Source organism: Balearica regulorum, chromosome 21 (genome assembly GCF_011004875.1).
Source record: "Balearica regulorum gibbericeps isolate bBalReg1 chromosome 21, bBalReg1.pri, whole genome shotgun sequence".
NCBI lineage: Eukaryota > Metazoa > Chordata > Aves > Gruiformes > Gruidae > Balearica > Balearica regulorum.
In genome coordinates this window covers 7,741,307-7,758,553 of record NC_046204.1, presented here as the reverse complement: position 1 = coordinate 7,758,553, position 17,247 = coordinate 7,741,307, and the positions used below count along the sequence as shown (strand labels likewise).

The window sequence follows — 17,247 nt, the reverse complement described above, 5'->3', positions numbered from 1 at the left end:
CGTCGGAGGAGCGAGGTTTTACAGTCTTGGCGAGGACACCTGGGGTTTTCCAGCAATTATTTTTATTTTCTAGGAAATTCCAGCTGGAAACAGGTTATTCAGTCGCCGCTGCTCGGTGCCGTCCCTGGGTTCGCTCTCTGCTTCTGGGCGTCGAGGAGAACGTCTTCCAGCCCAGAGGGAGAATGAGGCAACCCTAAAACCTCTTCGAGGGAAGGGATGATACTTTTCTTAAAATTAAAATGAAATCCGTGCGCAGCGTCTCACAAATCAGCTAGAAGCTTTCTCAGGCTTAAGTTTTTCACGTATTAAAAAAAGTAAGGAACGCCATCCGGTTTATTGTATAGGTGCTGCGAGCGCTGACGTTTTCCAATGTGCTTCTTAAGACTGGAAACGAGATCTCAGTTTGATCTCAAATTATTTGTGCGCTGGAAATGCATAGCGTGAAAAAGATCTGTGACGCAAGCCCTTCGAATTTAGTCCAACATTTACCGAAATCACTACTTTATACTTTTGTTTGATCCTGTTGTGCTCTGCTGCCTGCTCTTACCTGCTTTGCTTTTCTATATTTCAGATAAATTGAGGTGGATTCTCACCTTTTTTCTTCAATTTTCTGTAGCTGGAAGAAATGAGACCCCGAACCCTCCCGGCTCCGTCCGATACTCACCCACGCCATCGACGCCATCCTGCCCCAAGCACTTCAGCCACAAGCAAGCGCTCAAGAAAATAGTGTTAATTTATTAAACAACGCTCGACGACAGCACCATACGGAAACCGAAAGCGGTACGTCTTTCTCCCGGCTGCATTTACACCTCGAGTTAAAAAATAAAGAGATTTGGGGTTTTTTTTTTTGTTGGGTGGGTTTTTTTTTTTGTTTGTTTGTTGTTTTTTAATGCTACAAAGGTCCCGTCCGAAAGCGGACGTGCTCTGCGGGAGCATCGCAAGCGGAGTCGTTGCTGGTCCCCGGGCGTCGGGGATGGAGCAGCATCCTTGGCAAGCCGGGGCCGGGGCGGTTTGTAAACAGTTCCTACACATCTAGGGGGGGTCGCAGGGAGGGGAGACGGAGGGGGTTTCACAGTGAGCAGAGACGCGAGGTGGGTGCCCCCACCGCGAGAAGATCGGGGAACCTCTTCTTGGTGGGTTTGACCAGCCAGGAGAGGCAAAGGGAGGCGACGTCCCTCTGCAGAACAGGACCGGTGCCCAGCGCGGGGGGCCGGGGCGGGAGAGTCCTGGAGGAAGAGCTGAGCTGGGTGGTTTCTCCTCTTCTTCTGGACCTTCTCCCCCCCGCAGTTTGCTTCTCCGGCATCTCCTCCTCTCGGCCGCGGGACCGGTTGCGCGCGAATTCACGGCCGCGATGCTGAGGGTCTCCCCGGGGGAGCCGGTCCCTCCGTTCACCGGGAGAAATAAATAAAGGACGGTGCGCGGGGGCCGGCGGGCAGGAGGGGAGCCCAGCGCCACGCTATCTCACGGCGATGGACAGCTTGGGCGTCGCGAAGAGCGGTTCGTTAAGGGGCGGCCAGGATGGCTGCTGCTGGCTCAGCTCCTTCTCCAGCCTCTTAAAAAGCTTCTTGGATGCTTTTTTTCGGCGCAGCTTGCGGAGGCAGCTGAGCAAGCCATGGTCCAGGGCGGTCTGCGGCAAAGATGGGGGGGTGGGGGGGAAGGGGTTTTGGGGAGGCTGTGGACCCCGAGGAGAGGGCAGAGCCGACGGCAAGGTGAGCCCTGCTCCCTCCACGCCCACGGCTCCTGGAAAAGGGGATGCTCGGACGGACCCAAAAGGACGACACGAGTCCCTCGTGTGCCCAACCCCACCCTGGGCTGACCTACCTCCAGCACGAAGGCGGCGAAGAAGTTGAGGGTGGCGATCCCCAGCAGCAACAGCTTGAAATTCAAATCGTCGATGCCCTTCAGCTTCAGCAGGGTTTTGGGGAAGCCCAGTGGGTAGAGGGTCAGCCAGATCATGAGGCCGAAGAGGAGGATGAGGACGACCAAGAAGAGCACTGAGGGCGAGAAGGAAGAGGGTTGAGGAGGAGGATGAAGGTTCGATGTCTCTCTTCGTCCGTGTGGCCAGCATCGTCCTCACCGTTGGTGTAGAGCGGCTCCCGGAACGGGTACCCCTTGGACATGGCGACGGCCAGGATGAGGTACTGGAAGCCCGTGACACAGAAGAGGACCGTGTTCTCGTAGTTGGGCAGGTTTTGGGGGGCCGTCACCGTGCTGTTCAGCGGCACGTACCTGGGCCGGGCAGGGGGGCAATGGAAGCCACGGGCGAGGAGGGGGGTCTACACGCCGACCCCTCGCTCTCCACGAGCACGCAGCAGCCGCTGGCTGCAAGGTGGCTGGAGGCGTCCTTGATGCCAACCGGCGTTGGCCAAGACCAAGGCCAAGACCAAGGCCAAGCACCCGGGTTCCGTTGCGATCCTCTGCGCCATTCCCATCGCTAAACCCACGCGAAGCCCCTTACCAGCTCTGCGAGACGGTGATGAAGTAGCTGAGGACTTGCACGGTGATGAGCAAAGCCGTTTGGAGGAGCAGGCTGCCCAGCACGAGGACGCTGATCAACGCTCCTTGGGGACGTTCCACTCCCAGCTCCTGGGCAGGACCGGTCCGACCCATCAGCACCGCCACGGTGGTGGTGATGATCAGGTCGAAGAAGAGAAACTGGAAATCGCTCAGGTTGGTGTTGATCTGGGAAGGAGAAACCACCCGCTCTCAGCTGCGAGGACCCACGGAGGGGCCAGGGAAGGTCACGGGTGACAAGGTGACCCAAAACCATCCCTGAGCATGGCAGGCGTCGGGCGAGGACTCACCGTGTAGAGCAGCAGGACGGACACGAACTGCACCAGGCTGTACAGGGCCATGTACTTAAAGACACCGAAGGAGGTGACCAGCGAGCACCTGCCCTCCCTGCAGAGAGAGCCCCAGCACCCTTTCCGTCAGCCGAACCAAGGGGGGACAGAGGCGCTCGTCAGGCCCCCCGTCACCTGTCAGACCCTCCGTCACCCGTCAGAGCCCCCGTCACTCGTCAGAGCCCCCCCTCACCTGTCAGAGCCCCCCGTCACCCGTTGGACCCCCTCCATCACTTGTCAGACCCCCCTGTCACTCGTCAGATCCCCCCCATCACCCGTCAGAGCCCCCCATCACCCGTCAGAGCCCCCCCATCACCCGTCAGAGCCCCCCCATCACTCGTCAGAGCCCCCCCATCACCTGTCGAGCCCCCCGTCACTCGTCAGAGCCCCCCCGTCACCCGTCGAGCCCCCCCGTCACTCGTCAGAGCTCCCCATCACTCATCAGACCCCCCGTCACCCGTCAGACCCCCCATCACTCATCAGAACCCCCCGTCTTGGTGTTTGCTCCCCAGCAGACTCCCGGCAGCTCACCGGATGACGGCGGGCACGCACTCGATGTTGGCCGCGCGGGAGGTGAACGGCGATGCCACCGACGCCTCCGCCTCCGACAGCGAGATGCCCACGTCGGCCGCTTTCAGAGCCCCGCAGTCGTTGGCGCCGTCCCCGCACATCCCCACGCAGTAGCTGCGGCGAGAAGGGACCCGGGACGATAGGATGGAGGGGGGCGGGGGCGCGGAAAAAAAAAAAACCCCGGGGTCTTCAACACTGGAGCCCCGTTTTTAGGGTAACCCCGTGTTTGGGAGAGGCCAGACGCGATTTCGTAGCTGCCAACCCCTCCGGCGCGTAAGAGATGTCTCGGGGTCGGAGGGGCTTACTCGAGCTCCTGCAGGCTGCACACCAGCTGCGTCTTCTGGTCAGGCGACATGCGGGCGAACACGGTGGCTCGGACGAGGATCTGCAAAGAAAGGGGGGTGTGGGGGGGTCCGTGTTCGCGTCGCGGCACCCCGCATCCCCGCGCGCCCAGGAGCCCGGGGATTTTGAGCTTTGCCAGCTCAGCAAGGCACCAGCAGGGAAAAAAATAAACCCAACAAACCCCCCCCCCCCCCCCAAAAAAAAAACCACCCCTCGGGGCGTTTTGTTTCGGAGATAAACCTCGCCGGAGGGTTTCGGGACCGGGACTCACCTTGGGCAGCAGGTCGGGGAAGTGCTCGCAAACCACGGCGAAGGATTTGCCGTTCAGCGCCAAGTGGCGGGGCTGCGGCCGCAGGAAGGGGCCGTCCCGTCGGTGCGGACCCTGCCGAGGAAAAAAACTCCCTTCGCTGCGGCGGGGCGTCCGCTCGCTCTCAAATCCCCGGCTGAGCCGACGTCCTCGACCCGCGCGGAGCCGGAGGTGAAGCGGCTTCCCTTAAACCTCAATTTCCGGCGTATAAACGATGGTGTTTTGGATAAAAAGCCCTTGGCGCCAAGCCGGGAGCGGGACCCGAGCAGCGCGGCGCTGGCTGCATCCCACGAGGGCGTTCGGAGCGTCGGCTCCGGCCCGGCGCGCTCGCAGGGAGGAACAGGAGCAGGTTGCTTTCCCCGAAGGGAGGCAGTCGGCATCGCACCCCTAATCACCTCTCGGGGTAACGATGCCGGGAAAGGAGGGTCCTGCGAGGTGACGGGCAGCTTGGGCTCTACCAACCCCGTCCCCCGCCCCGAAACGCCGCCTCGGGACTCACCTCGAGGGGCTCTTCGCCCTGGGAGTGCTCGGCGAGGAGGAACCTCAGGGCGGCGGGTCGGTCGTGGCCGGGCGGGGAGGCGCTGACGAAGACGACCCGCTCCTTCGGCTCCACCATGCGGCAGCTCCTGGCCACGTTGACGGCCGTCAGCATGTTGTCTCCTACGGAAAGAGGGCGGCTGAGCACCCGCGGGGTTCGCTACCCGGCGCTGGCGGCGTCCCCCGTGGCCGCAAAGCAAGAAGAGCGGCTCGAAACCCGCCGCATCCCCTCGCCCGGCCGCGCCGAGGGTCCTTCTGCTTCTCTGGTTTTGGGGGGGGTGGGGAACCCCAAAATCTCATCTCCGCCCTACCCCAAGGAACGGCAGCAGCTTCAAGCCCCGATTTCTGGTGGAGAAACCCTTCGCCCCCGGCACAACGCGGAGGCTCGCCCGCGTCCCACGTCTCCCCCGAGCCCGGCGTTCCCGCTGCGGGGTCACCTGTCACCATGACGGGGCGGACGTTGGCGTTCCTCAGGAGGCGGATGACGGGCGCAGATTCCGGCTTGAGGACGTTTTTCATGACGAGGAACCCCAGGAAGGTCAAGCCGCTCTCCACGGAGTCTCTGGTGGGATACGAGGAGCCGTCCAACGCACGGCAGGGAGGATAAATCGGTATAAACAGCTAAAAAACCCGCCCCGGGGGCAGCCAGCAATCGCTTTAGTACCGGGCAGGGTTTAATTCCTTGCAGGCTGCGGAGCGGCAAAGCATCCCGCGAAACGCTCGGAGCGAACGAGTCGTAGAGAAAGAAGTCGCAGGCACCAACCTCGGGAGCTGCAGGGCCTCCTCGAAGGTGGTCACGGCGCTCAGGGGTTTGCAAGCCAGACCCAGGACCCTGAAACCATCCGTGGTGTAGTGTCGCAGCGTCTGGGAGAAATCCACGGGCACTGCCGGCCGCGAGAGGAAAAGCACGGTCAAAACGAATCCTGAACGGAGCGCGGCTGCGGAGAGCCGGCGAGGGGAGCCGGGGCTGGAGCTCCCGACGGACCGAAGGGCTCCAACCCCCCTCCCTTGTCTTCCGGCTCCGGTTTTCTTCCCCCCCTCCCGTAGCCGGAGCTAATCCAAAGCCAACCACCCCGCAGCACCGCCGAGGATAATTCCCGGTGGGATGAGCCGCCGGGATGCGGGGCGCTGGCGGAGCAGCGGGACCGGCCGCCGCACGTACCCGTTTCCTTCCGGCAGAGGCTGGCCACTGTCTCCGGCGCGCCTTTGGCGTAGACGTGGGCAGAGGCTTCGCCGGGCAGCTTCACCAGGACGCTCATCCTCTGCAAGGAGGAGGAGAAGGGGAAACGCCGGAGGATCCCTACGGGCGTCCGGTGCTTCTGCACGGAGGAAAGGGAGCGGGTGTGAGGGCCGGGCAGGAGCATCTCCTCCGGGAGGAAACGACCGCTGCAGGGGCGGCGGAGCACAACCGCTCTCTGGGGGTGCACAACTCGGGGAGCCCGAGCCGCCCCACGGCACCTACCGTGTCTCGCGGCTGTTCTTCCTCGGGCGGAGGTTTCATCACGGCCAAGACCTTCGTCCCAAACTGCTGGCAGACGGGCGGCTCGCCTTCCTCCTCCTCCTCCATCATCTCCAGGCGCTGAAACCACGGCGGATGCCGGGATGGCAAAGCCTCTCCTCGCAAACCCCGAGCCCCCTCCACCCACGGATGGTTTTAAATGCTCTGCGATGGTTTTAAACTTGACAGACGCGTCACTTTGCCCGCTGCCCGCCTTACCCAGCCGGTGGACTCCACCATCTTGAGATCCACGGGGTCCCCGACGGGCTGCGCCCGCAGCAGCAGGACGGTGTGACAGGCAGCCAGGGAGTAGAGCAGGGGACCGGCGGGCAGGCAGCGGGGCTCGTGGACGATGGGCACGAAGCGGTTGTTCTCCAGCGGGACCACCCCCCAGACATCCAGACCTTCCTCCGTCAGGGTTCCTGTCTGCGGGGGTGGGGGGGGGGGCGGGGGGGTGTGGGGGGAAGAGGAGAGCGGGTCCCGGCCAGCCCCCAAATCGCGGTCCCACGGCGATGCCCGAGACTCACCTTGTCGAAGCAAACCAGGCGGATCTTCCCGCAGAGGTTGATGCGGGGAGGGCTGATGCAGAAGATACCCCGTTTCTTCAGCCTGCTCTGGGCGTAGATGGTGCCCACGGTCATCGCGGCCGGCAGAGCCGGGGGCACGATGACGGTGACAAGGTCGAGGGCACGGATGATGATTTGCCCCACGGGAACCTGGGCAGGCGAGGAAGAAGAGGGGTGGGCATCCCGACAGCCACCTCCAGCCCGCGCTCCAGGATCCACCAGCCCCCACGACCCCACCTGGTTTTTAACCAAGATGACGATGCTGTACACCGTGCCGACAAAAGCTGCGCGGGAGGGAGAACGGGCTCGGTTACGAAGCAAAGCAGACGAAGGCTTTCGACCGCTGAAGGGGAGTTTGGCCGCTCCTGGCCATGCCTCCACGCTCAGACGTACCCAGGACGGCGAGGAAGAGGACGAACTTCACGGCATCCTTGTAGAACTTGAAGCTCACGGGTTTGGGGTAGAGGATGGAGCTGATGAGGTCCCCTTTGGCCGTGCAGAACCCTGCGGGAGAGGGACACGTGCAACGTCGCCGCTCCAAAGGACGTGGCTCGGTCCTGGTTTCCCCCTCGAGGCCATTACCTGTGCGGGTCACCACGGCCAGCACTTCTCTGCCCACGTAGGATTTGGCTTGGATGACCTGCGTCCCGCAGAACAACGTGTGCCGCCGGTGCTCCTCGGGCGAATAGACGGTGCCGGCTGCCTGCCCTCCGGCCGGGAGAGGCGTTTTCATCACCGGCACGCTCTCCCCTGCGGGCGAGGAACGTCACGGAGGGAGGTTTATCACCCTGGGGGGGGGTCAGGGTCCAACCAGCCTGGGTGGGAAGGGGTCACCGAGATACCATGCTCGTCCTTTCCCCCCCGCCACCCCGCTAAAGTCCGCAGCGAAAGCCGGGGCATCGTCGTGCATCCCGCCGGCTCCTGGGACTCTCACCCGTCAGCATGCTCTCGTTGACCATGCACTCGCCCGTCAGCAGCGCGGCGTCGCAAGGGACCAGCATCCCGTCCGCGGGGAGGCTGATGCAATCGCCCGGCACCAGATCCGCGGAGCTCACCACCATCTCCTCTGGAAAAAAAAAACCAAAAAACAAAAAAATAAAGCGCGGCCGTGCTCAGGAACGTCATCCCGGCGCCGTCCCCAACGGCTTCGCTCGTTGTGGGCATCGCGCTTACCTCCGCCGAGGCGACGCACTCGGACCCCGACCGACATCTTGGCCATTTTTTGCAGCGTGGAGCTTTGCTGCAAGGGAGGGAGCGGTTAGCGGCTGCCCGAGGGAAGGAGAAGCGGCTCAAAACACGTAGCAGAGCGCCCGTAAAACGGCTCTCGGAGGCTCGCCGCTGCGGACGAAACGGGGAGGAAACCTGCCCCGGCGTTGGGAGCGGGGGTCGTGCTCACGGAGGTCAAACGGGATCAGAAAACGGGCTGTTTCACTGGAGCTGCTTGTCCCAAATACGCCCAGCACCAACCTTCCTCGTCTCGTAGAGGGACAGCCCCAGGGAGATGGTGGAGATGAGGAAGATGCAGGCGGCGTAGTAGTAATAGGCGTCGCAGACCCACAGCACGATGCTGAACACTTGGAAGATGTAGAAGGGATTGAGCACCTGGGAGGGAGCAAGGAGCGAGAAAGGGGGATTTTTTGGGGGGGGAGGAAGAGCTTCCTCCAGCCCGTCGTGAGCCCTCCAGGCTCCTTGAGGGACATCTGCTTGTGCAGAGGAGCGGCTGGCCCTTCCCCGGGGCTGGCTGAGCCGATGGTGCGCAGAGCACGGTCAGGACTCCCGGGGCCGCTCCTGTCCGAGCTAAGAGGCAGGATGTGTCCCCTCCACGGCTGCACCGGCTCCGATCTCCGCCCGAGCCGTCTCTCCTAAAGCCCTCTCCTCCCCGCCGGCAAGGACGGACCCGCAAAGCGCTCGGGGTGAGGAACGCGGAGCAGGGGAAGGATCTGCCCTGGGACAACTCGGTCTTTGGAAGCACGGCCCGTGGATGCACACCTCCTCCACCAACAGCCTCGCGTAGGACTTGACCGGCACCTCGATGAGGTTCGGGCCGTAGATCTTCCTTCTGCAAAGGGGAGAGGAAAAGCGAGGGGGAAGCAAACGCACGCTAAGGAAAAGCCGTGTTTCCGACTCGAGGGATCCTCTCGCCGCCCAGACCTCCGCGGGAGCTCGGTTACGGGGAGAAGCCAAACCAGGGCGATCCAGCACGCCCGGCAATCCTCCGGTTTGAGATTAAACCCACGCCTCCGGGATTTGCTGGCGTCCCGAAAAGCCTCGTTTCTGCTCCCTGGGTGTCCCAGGAGGCTGCAAGGTCCCTACCTGGTGTTGTGGTCTTGCTGGTCGAGCCCGGCCCGGGATAAGTGGAGATCCGCGCAGGTCCAGCCTTCGTCCAAGACGCTGGCGAGCCCGAGGGGAAAGAAAACCGGAGAAACGGAGTCAAAATCAGCAGGAGCTTGGCCCAGCAGAACAAACGCTATGTCCGAGTCCTCGGTGACAAAAAAAAAACAACCCACAAACAAAAAAAAACCCCTTTGGGAAAGGGAGAGCGTCTTATTCCGCGGCATCCGTCGCAGCTCGCGGGCGCCAAGGGCCGGGAACAAAAGGGGCACAGTTCGGAGAGCCGCCAGCGGCGCAGCGCGGCGGGGAGCTGCCAAACCACTCTGCCCGGTTCCCTCCGCACGCAGAGACCGGCAACAGCAGCAGCTCGGGGAGAGGCGGCCCCGGCGATGGGCGCTGCAGCACGGAGAAAAGCTCCGGCGCGGTTGTGTGACCTCCAGCGGGGTCGGGACCGGATTCGGGGGGGGGGTGGGGGGGTGGGGGCTGAGGGGTCGAGGAGAGCCGCAGGGAGAATTGCCGTGGCAGAGGGGACGGAGAAAAATACCTGACTTTGCAGAACGCTTGCCGCCGGTCGATCCAGATGTAGCGCATGCCCTCGAAGAGATAGTACCGCAAGGTGTTCTTCTGAGCGGGGCGGGGAAAATAAGGGGTGAGAGGGAGACGGGGGCAGCCCACGGCAAGGACAGGATTTACGGGGCGGAGGTGGGAAGGGTTGCAGGCGTTACCTCTTCCTTCTCGTGGAGCCGGATGGTGTCCCGGCTCTCCTCCTCCTCCGACACGCCGATGGCGATGCTGGTCCTCCGGTCCTCCAGCCTGGCCCCAGGGTGATGCTCCAGGCTGCTCGGGGCGCAAACCCGAGCGTCAGTCCCTTCCCCATCCGCCGGCAGCGCCGCAAACGCGGCCCCCCCCCCCCCCCCCCCGCCCCCGAAGCCAAAAAGCCGACGCGAGCCCCTGCCCGCCGGGGACGCCAGCCCGGCTCACCTGCCCTCGCCCAGCGTCTCCGTGCGCACGCGGGTGGGGAAGCTCTGTCCGAATCGGTCCTGCAACACAGGCACGGCTCTGAGCGGGGGCAGACGGGGAGCCCCCCCCGCCGTGGGGGTGTGTGGGGGGGTGTGGGGGGTGTCCCCCCATCCCTGCTCCTTCAAACGGGGGCCGCGGTGCGTCACGGGCAGGGAGCCCCCGGCCAGCCGGTTGGGCATCGGGGACGATAAAGAGAAATGCAAAGCCAGGCTGGCTGCTACGGAAGGGGAAAGAGCAACGTTATTCCAGGAATAATAATAACAACAATAAGGATATTTATTGTTCTGGGGGGGGCGCATGGAAAGGAGATGTCAGCGGGGAGGGGGACAAGCAGCAAGGGACGTGCCCGGGGCGCTCCCGGGCAGGCGGCGGCAGAGCCCGAGCCCAGAGCGTCGCGTCGCTGCGGCTCTTACTCTGATGATGAGCCAGTCGGCCTGGGCCAGGGCGCAGGGCTTGCACTTCGCCCGCACCTCCAGGCTCGGTTTCCAGTGGAAGAGGATGAGGAGCAGCCCCGCCGTCAGCACCGAGCACGCGTGGCACAGGGCCACCCGCCACGTCGCGGTCTGGTAGCCCGTGACCTCCTGGAAGAAAGGAGATCACCTTTAGGGGGATGCTTATTCCTAAAATACAAGCGAAACAAAGATTATCGAGCATCTAAATCCTAAACTGATAAAAGCGCTGAGGCTCCCGGCACGATTTAACGCCGGGCAGGTGACCACCAAGCGGTTTTCGGGCTGGAAAACCACCGTCTCGCGCCGGCGCGGCGGAGAACACGCGGTTTTCGTGCCGACCCTTCCCGAGCTCGCCTTCCTCCCCGCAGCGCAGCCCTCGGTCCTACCATGCAGGATTTATCGGCGTCTCGCTGCAGCGTCCCGTAGCCCGGCCGCTGGTTCCCCAACAGCCTGCTGCTGTCTGCAAAATCAAAGAACAAAGGGAAAAAAAAAAAAAAACAAACTAAAACCAAAACGTAAGGGGAGCTGATCCGAGGGGTTATTTAGGATACACCACGGCGATGGGCTCCCGGTTGCAGCGATGACGTCCCCGGATCGGTCCCAGAACTCGGTGTCCCCACTGCCACCCGCCAAGGCTCCCGGCAGAGCTGCTCGGGGTCGCCTCTGGCGTGCCGGGGGATGCCGCGGGCACAGGGCAGCCCAGCGCCGCCCGGTCACCCTCCCGCGGCACGTGACGGTCACGCGAACGGTGCCGAAGGAGCCCGGGGAGAAAAACTGGCACAAAACCAGAGGCTTAGCGCCGGGGGGGAGGGAGCAGGGCTGGTGCGGAGCCAGGTCGAGCGCGGGACGAGCTCTCCCAGCCACTTTTCACGCTTCTTTGCTCCTTCTGTTTCCCTCTGCGCCGAGGACGCGGCCACAAAATTTGCATTTTTTTCCAGTTTTTATGACGCTCAGCACCTCCGATTCCCACCGGAGGGAATCCGCTGCACCCTGCCGCCCAGCCTGGGAGACGGGGGATCGCCGGAGGCATCACCGCAATCACCCCAAGGGCGATTTTAATCATCACCCTCTGTCCCACGAAGCCCGAACCCGTTTACGCCCTAAATCCACTCCGGATTACAAACCGCAGCGTCTCAAGTCCGGGACCTTACGGCAGCGACGGGGAGATAACACGTGGCACAAACACGAACCCGAGGCGCTGGTTCCCACCCTTGGAACCGGCAGATAATTAATTTCCTGGCTCGGTTCAGGTTGCCAGGAGGGCAACTCAGACCGGCTTAACGATTTACACGCCGGGTACGAGCCCGCGTGACCGTCCTCCGCCGGAAAAGCCACCCCGGCTGGATTCCTGCCGCTCCCCGGTCCGATCCCAAAGCTCGTCTGCAGGTGACAAACCATTAATCCAAACCGTCCCCTGGTTTTGATGACCGTCGGGGACAGGGGCTCCGACTTGCCAAGCGACCCAGTAAGGTAGCCAGCTCCCAAAACGCAGCCGGCGCCGCTCCAAGGGAGAAGTTTTGGGATGGGGAAGGGGTGGTGGTGGGGTGAACCCAGGGGATGGTTTATTACACCAAAAGCTCTCCCGGGAGCCAAAGCGAGCGGCCGAGGGCTCGCGAGGAGGGGAGACGGCAGATCTCCCCGCTGCCAGCGTCAAACCCTCGCAAAAAACATCGATTTTGGGTGAACCGAGGGCGGGGAGGAGCGTGCGGCTGCCCTCCGAAAGAGCAGAACAAAGGAGAGGGCACAAAGCACAAAGGCTTTTCCCCAGCGCCGGCCGCAGGGTTTGCAGGAGGGGGAAAGCATCGAAACAACCTGAAAACAACCCAATTTGCTTTCCGCGCCTCCCCAAAGCGGGCTGGGTAGGAAGGAGCGCAGCCCACCCCTCCGCCCGAACCCGGCCGTCAGCGACGACAAAATCAGCACGACCCACACAAAATCTCCACCCCAGAAGCGGCAAATCTTTCGGGAAGAACGCGCCAGTACCGCCGCGACCGGCTCCGTCCTGCGGAACCGCGGCTCTTGCGTAACCCCAGGGGGTTTTCTCACCCCGGCTGCTCCCCGAAACGCGGCGAGCCGAGAAAGGGCTCCCGCCTTGAACTCACCGCGCCTCGCCCCGCCGGCTGGGATGACATCGGTACAGCCGTCGTCACCTGCTCGCCGGCGGACGCGTCCGGGAAGCATCCGGCGGAGGGGAGGGCAGAACGTCGCCGAACCTGAATCGCGGCGCAGCGGCCGCACCTCGTCGGTAAATACGGCGCGGGGGCACCCCGCAGCCGGGGTGGGGGGGTTTAACCCCTGAGCTCATCCCGAGAGCCCCGGGAGGAGATTGGCGTCTCTGGTGCTAAAAGGGGGGGTTAAGGCAGCGGGGTGGGGGGTAACACCCAGGAGCGGCTGCAAATTTGGGGAGGGGTCGGCGGCTGCAAAGGGCAGGGGGGAGCCGCAGCGATTCCCCGCTGAGGCCAGGTTTGCACGGGCAAAGCGCTGCCGGAAATCCTGGCAGCTGCCGGGCGCCTCTCGGGGAACCACCGCGCGTCCCTGCTGTCGGGGTTTGGGGGAAAACTGGGGAGAAAGACGCCCGGGATGCCCAGACACCTTCTCCTTTTACAAGCACCTTTACAAGCAAAGAAACCCCAAGGGGATGCCGAGATCTCCCTCCGCTCTCGTGGTCCCTGTTGGATGCTCAGGGGTCCCCTCAGCACCCTCCATCCATCCATCCCTCCCTCCATCCCTTTGGAGACGGGGATAGGGAAAACCAGCACGAGGCAAAAGTAAGGAAGGAGGGATGAGGAAAGGAAAACGGCATTTGGGTCACGTAGGGCAAGATTTAATTCCGGAGGATCCCTCAGAGCAGCCTTCAGGCTCTAGTTGGGGACGGGAGATGTCACGAGCTGCGAGCCCAGACCCAGCCTCGATTCTCCGGCCCTTTCCACCAAGCCAACGTCAACGCGCGAGCCAACCGGAGAGAAACGCGCCGAACTGCCCGCCACGCCGCCAGAGCAAACGTGTTTTACCGGGCGGTCTGGTCCTGCATCCGCAGCCAGAAAAACACCCCAAGGCTGGAAGAAATAAAAGGGCGAGACGGAGCTCGATACAAGGTGGGGACGAAGACGGGGATTCGGGCTCTGCCCGGTGCTGGTAACCCCGGGGAAATCGCTTTTGTGCATCGAACCCTTGAGACGGGTGAGAAAATAAAGTCTTTGCAGGCGAGGCGACCTCCCAGCAGCCCTGTCCACCCCAAACTGGTTTCAGTTGGGGTTTGTAGGGAAAGGCCGCCCGTGAGGAGGAAGCCGGCAGCGCGGCCGGCGTTTGCATCGCCGCGTGCTGGTGACACCGGCTGAGGCAATGGGGGTCAAACCCTTCCGGCAAGGCGGGTGTCTCCCCCACCCCGGGCGGGCATCGCCCTGACCTCTCCCGCACCCGGTTTTGCAAGACCTCGCCGTAACGCCAGAACCACCCGCCAAGCCGGAGAAAGCACCCGGCGGCTTCGGGGAGCATCCTCGCTTGGGCAACCACCGGTGGAAAAAAAGGTTCTTTATATCCAAACCCCACGTTTTCCCCAAATTCTGGTTAAATAAATGGGTCCTACCTCCCTCAGGGAGAGAGGGGCCGTGCTCCTCGCAGCCCATCGTCCCCGTTTTGGTGTGTTAAGCCGGGATTAGCGCAGCTCCTGCCTCTCGAGCATTAAACCTGGGTACCTTTAAATTAAGCAGCGCAGGGGAGGAAAAAAAAAAAAAAAAAAAGGTGAGGTTTAACTCCTGGGTGCTGCTTCGCTGCAAATCTGGAGCAAAAGACGGGCGAAGGGGGTCCGAGGGGTCAGCACGGCGGCAGGGACCGCGGCCACGGCACAGCCCGGCGAGCCCCGCGGAGCCGAATCCGGGTGCCCAAAGAACCCTCCGAGGGGTGGCCGGCCACCGCAAGGTCACACTCCTCCCTTTCCTGCCACAAAGCTCTTCCTCTCTCGTCCCCGCGCCGTCCTCGAGAAACTCCTCTGTGTCAACCGGGGCAAATTCAAAAGGAAACGGGCAAAGGTTGCACGGGCTGCGCCGCTTCCGGATGCCCTGGCACGAGAAACGCCGCCGACGCGAGGAGCCTCGGGTGCTTTCTCCGGCGCGATATCACATTTCTCAGCCTCTCCTGAACGCCCGGATGGTTTTTTTCCCCCTCTGCAAACAATCTTGTGGCCGTTAGGCCAAGCCGCGGCCGGTAGCGACGCCGATTCAAGGCTCGGTTACCTGACGTCGCGTTACCGGTGCGAGAAAACCCCAGGATCGCTCCGTTCGCGGGGTCGGAAAGGCAACGCGGTCCTTCGCAACCTTAAAAATCCACTCGCGCCGTCGCGATGTCGGCTAAAGACGCCGCGAAGGGACGTTTCGCTCCAGCTGCGGATCCCCGGGAGCTCCCCGAACGCCAACCGGGAGCAACCTGCTGGCAGGGAAACGGCTCCCGGCGGGGCCGCAGGGATTCGGGCCCGGGGTTCGGTGGTCTCGGAGCATCCCAAAGCGCCGCCCGGGTTTCGTTTCTCCGCGTGGATTAATCGGCGGACGCTTTAGCGCAGAGTCCCGCGTGACATCCCACGGCAGCAAAAGCACAAACCCGGTTTAGGTGCCGCCTCGCAGAGTGTTTTGCGGAGCCGCAGCACCCCGGGGTGGGCTCCCGTGGGGCACCGCTGCGCTCCCCCCCGCTCTGCCGCACCCCAAATCTGCAATGGCGGGGAGGGGGGGGCAGCACCCCACTTGGCACCAGCCCCAGCTTCTCCTTTTGCAAACGCTGCTGGAGGGGAAGGCGACATAATGGGAAATGCAAAGGGAAATATAAAAGGAAATACAAAGGGAAATGCAAAGGGAAATGCAAAGGGAAATATAAAAGGAAATGCAAAGGGAAATGCAAAGGGAAATGCAAAGGGAAATGCAAAGGGAAATGCAAAGGGAAATGCAAAGGGAAATACAAAGGGAAATACAAAGGGAAATACAAAGGGAAATACAAAGGGAAATACAAAAGGAAATACAAAAGGGAAATATAAAAGGAAATACAAAGGGCAGCTGCTCTCCCCTTTGCACGACCCCATCGCACGGGCACGGCTGAGGGAGGGATCAGTGCAACCCCCGGGGGGGGCCACGCAAAAAAAACCCCCCCAAATGCAACCGCGGGCCCACGCACGATGCAACCCCTGTGGAACACGCACGATGCAACCGCGGAGCAAAACCCGGGGCTCCCCGATGCAAGCCGGGGGGGGGTGGGGGGGGGGGCCGTGCACACCCCCTCGCACACTCACACACACACTCACACACACACTCACCCCCCCCCCCCCCCGTGTACCCACTAACCTGAGCTCATGGCGCGCGGTCACGCGTGGGCCGGAGCCCCGCGCGCACCCAGCTCCGCGGCGCGCGGCGGAAGGGCGGGGCGCGGGGGCTGCTGGGACTTGTAGTCCTTTACCCCCCCCCAAAAAAAAGGCAAGGGACCACCCCGAGTGCTGCCCCCCCCCCCCCCAACACACACACCCCGTGGGGCTTTGCAACCCCTCCGTGGCAGGGCGGTGCACCGGGCTCCGCACCCCCACCCCCCCCAAAAAATCCCCGGGGGCCTGCCCCAAAAAGGGCTTTGCACCCCCACATTTTGCAAGGAAATGCATGGGGCTCTGCACCCCAAAAAGGGATTTGTGCCCCCCCATCTTACAAAGAAATGCACCAGGCTCTGCACCCCAAAAAGGGCTTTGCACCCCCACATCTTGCAAGGAAATGCATGGGGCTCTGCACCCCAAAAAGGGCTTTGTGCCCCCACCTTTTGCAAGGAAATGCATGGGGCTCTGCACCCCAAAAAAGGCTTTGCACCCCCACATCTTGCAAGGAAATGCATGGGGCTCTGCACCCCAAAAAGGGCTTTGCGCCCCCACATTTTGCAAGGAAATGCATGGGGCTCTGCACCCCAAAAAGGGATTTGTGCCCCCACCTTTTGCAAGGAAATGCATGGGGCTCTGCACCCCAAAAAGGGCTTTGCGCCCCCACATTTTGCAAGGAAACGCATGGGGCTCTGCACCCCAAAAAGGGCTTTGCGCCCCCACATTTTGCAAGGAAACGCATGGGGCTCTGCACCCCAAAAAGGGATTTGCACCCCCACATCTTGCAAGGAAAGGCATGGGGCTCTGCACCCCAAAAAGGGCTTTGCACCCCCACATCTTGCAAGGAAATGCATGGGGCTCTGCACCCCCACCTTTTGCAAGGAAATGCATGGGGCTCTGCTCCCAAAAAAGGCTTTGCACCCCCCCCATCTTGCAAGGAAAGGCATGGGGCTCTGCACCCCAAAAAGGGATTTGTGCCCCCACATTTTGCAAGGAAATGCACCAAGCTTTGCCCCCTCATCTTACAAGGAAGCGCACCAGGCTCCGCCCCCAAAAAAGGCTTTGCACCCCCCAAGTTGAAAGGGAACGCACCAGGCTTTGCACTCCCGTATCTTACAAGGAAACGCACCAGGCTTTGTCCCCAAAAGGGCTTTGCACCCCCACATCGTGCAAGGAAGTGCAGGCCCCCCCCCGCCCCCGGTCACACACCCCCTTGCACGCTCACCGGGGGTGGGGAACACGCGCAGCTCCCGCTGGAGCACGCTCCTCTTGGAGAGCCCCGCGAAGGGGGATGCTGACGCCAACGCCGGGGCGCAGCCCCAACCAACGGCCCTGGAGCAGAACCCTCCAGCCAAAACTCGGCCGCAAAACCCCCGCCAGAAACAGCCAACACCTGCACGGGGGGCTGCTCCTGCCCAGCACCACGCTCAGCCGCGGCCGAAA

The 17,247-nt window shown here is 62.6% G+C and overlaps 1 protein-coding gene across 3 annotated transcripts; it reads right to left on the bottom strand.

The window, feature by feature from the left end:
- Nucleotides 1-715: 715 nt before the first annotated feature.
- On the bottom strand, nt 716-15,826 carry ATP13A2 (ATPase cation transporting 13A2). Of its 3 annotated transcripts, XM_075773017.1 has the most exons (30): nt 15,791-15,824; nt 14,053-14,161; nt 10,853-10,926; nt 10,428-10,595; nt 9,976-10,034; nt 9,720-9,831; nt 9,539-9,618; nt 8,977-9,054; nt 8,653-8,722; nt 8,131-8,265; nt 7,837-7,903; nt 7,598-7,729; nt 7,246-7,413; nt 7,057-7,167; nt 6,901-6,947; nt 6,625-6,813; nt 6,317-6,523; nt 6,062-6,178; nt 5,762-5,918; nt 5,363-5,483; nt 5,037-5,161; nt 4,562-4,722; nt 4,027-4,137; nt 3,719-3,798; nt 3,375-3,527; nt 2,805-2,901; nt 2,459-2,682; nt 2,078-2,229; nt 1,822-1,994; nt 716-1,627 (listed from the first exon to the last, which is right to left on the bottom strand). In XM_075773017.1, exons 2-30 carry the CDS (start codon nt 14,090-14,092, stop codon nt 1,457-1,459), a joined length of 3,579 nt encoding a protein of 1,192 aa, XP_075629132.1. In that variant the 5' UTR covers nt 14,093-14,161; nt 15,791-15,824; the 3' UTR covers nt 716-1,456. The 3 variants fall into 3 exon arrangements, with proteins under 3 accessions (XP_075629132.1, XP_075629133.1, XP_075629131.1); XM_075773018.1 differs by lacking the exon at nt 14,053-14,161 and having other exon boundaries at nt 1,317-1,627; nt 9,539-9,615; nt 15,791-15,826; XM_075773016.1 differs by lacking the exons at nt 14,053-14,161; nt 15,791-15,824 and adding an exon at nt 12,569-12,731 and having other exon boundaries at nt 1,317-1,627; nt 6,062-6,154; nt 6,296-6,523.
- Nucleotides 15,827-17,247: the final 1,421 nt, after the last annotated feature.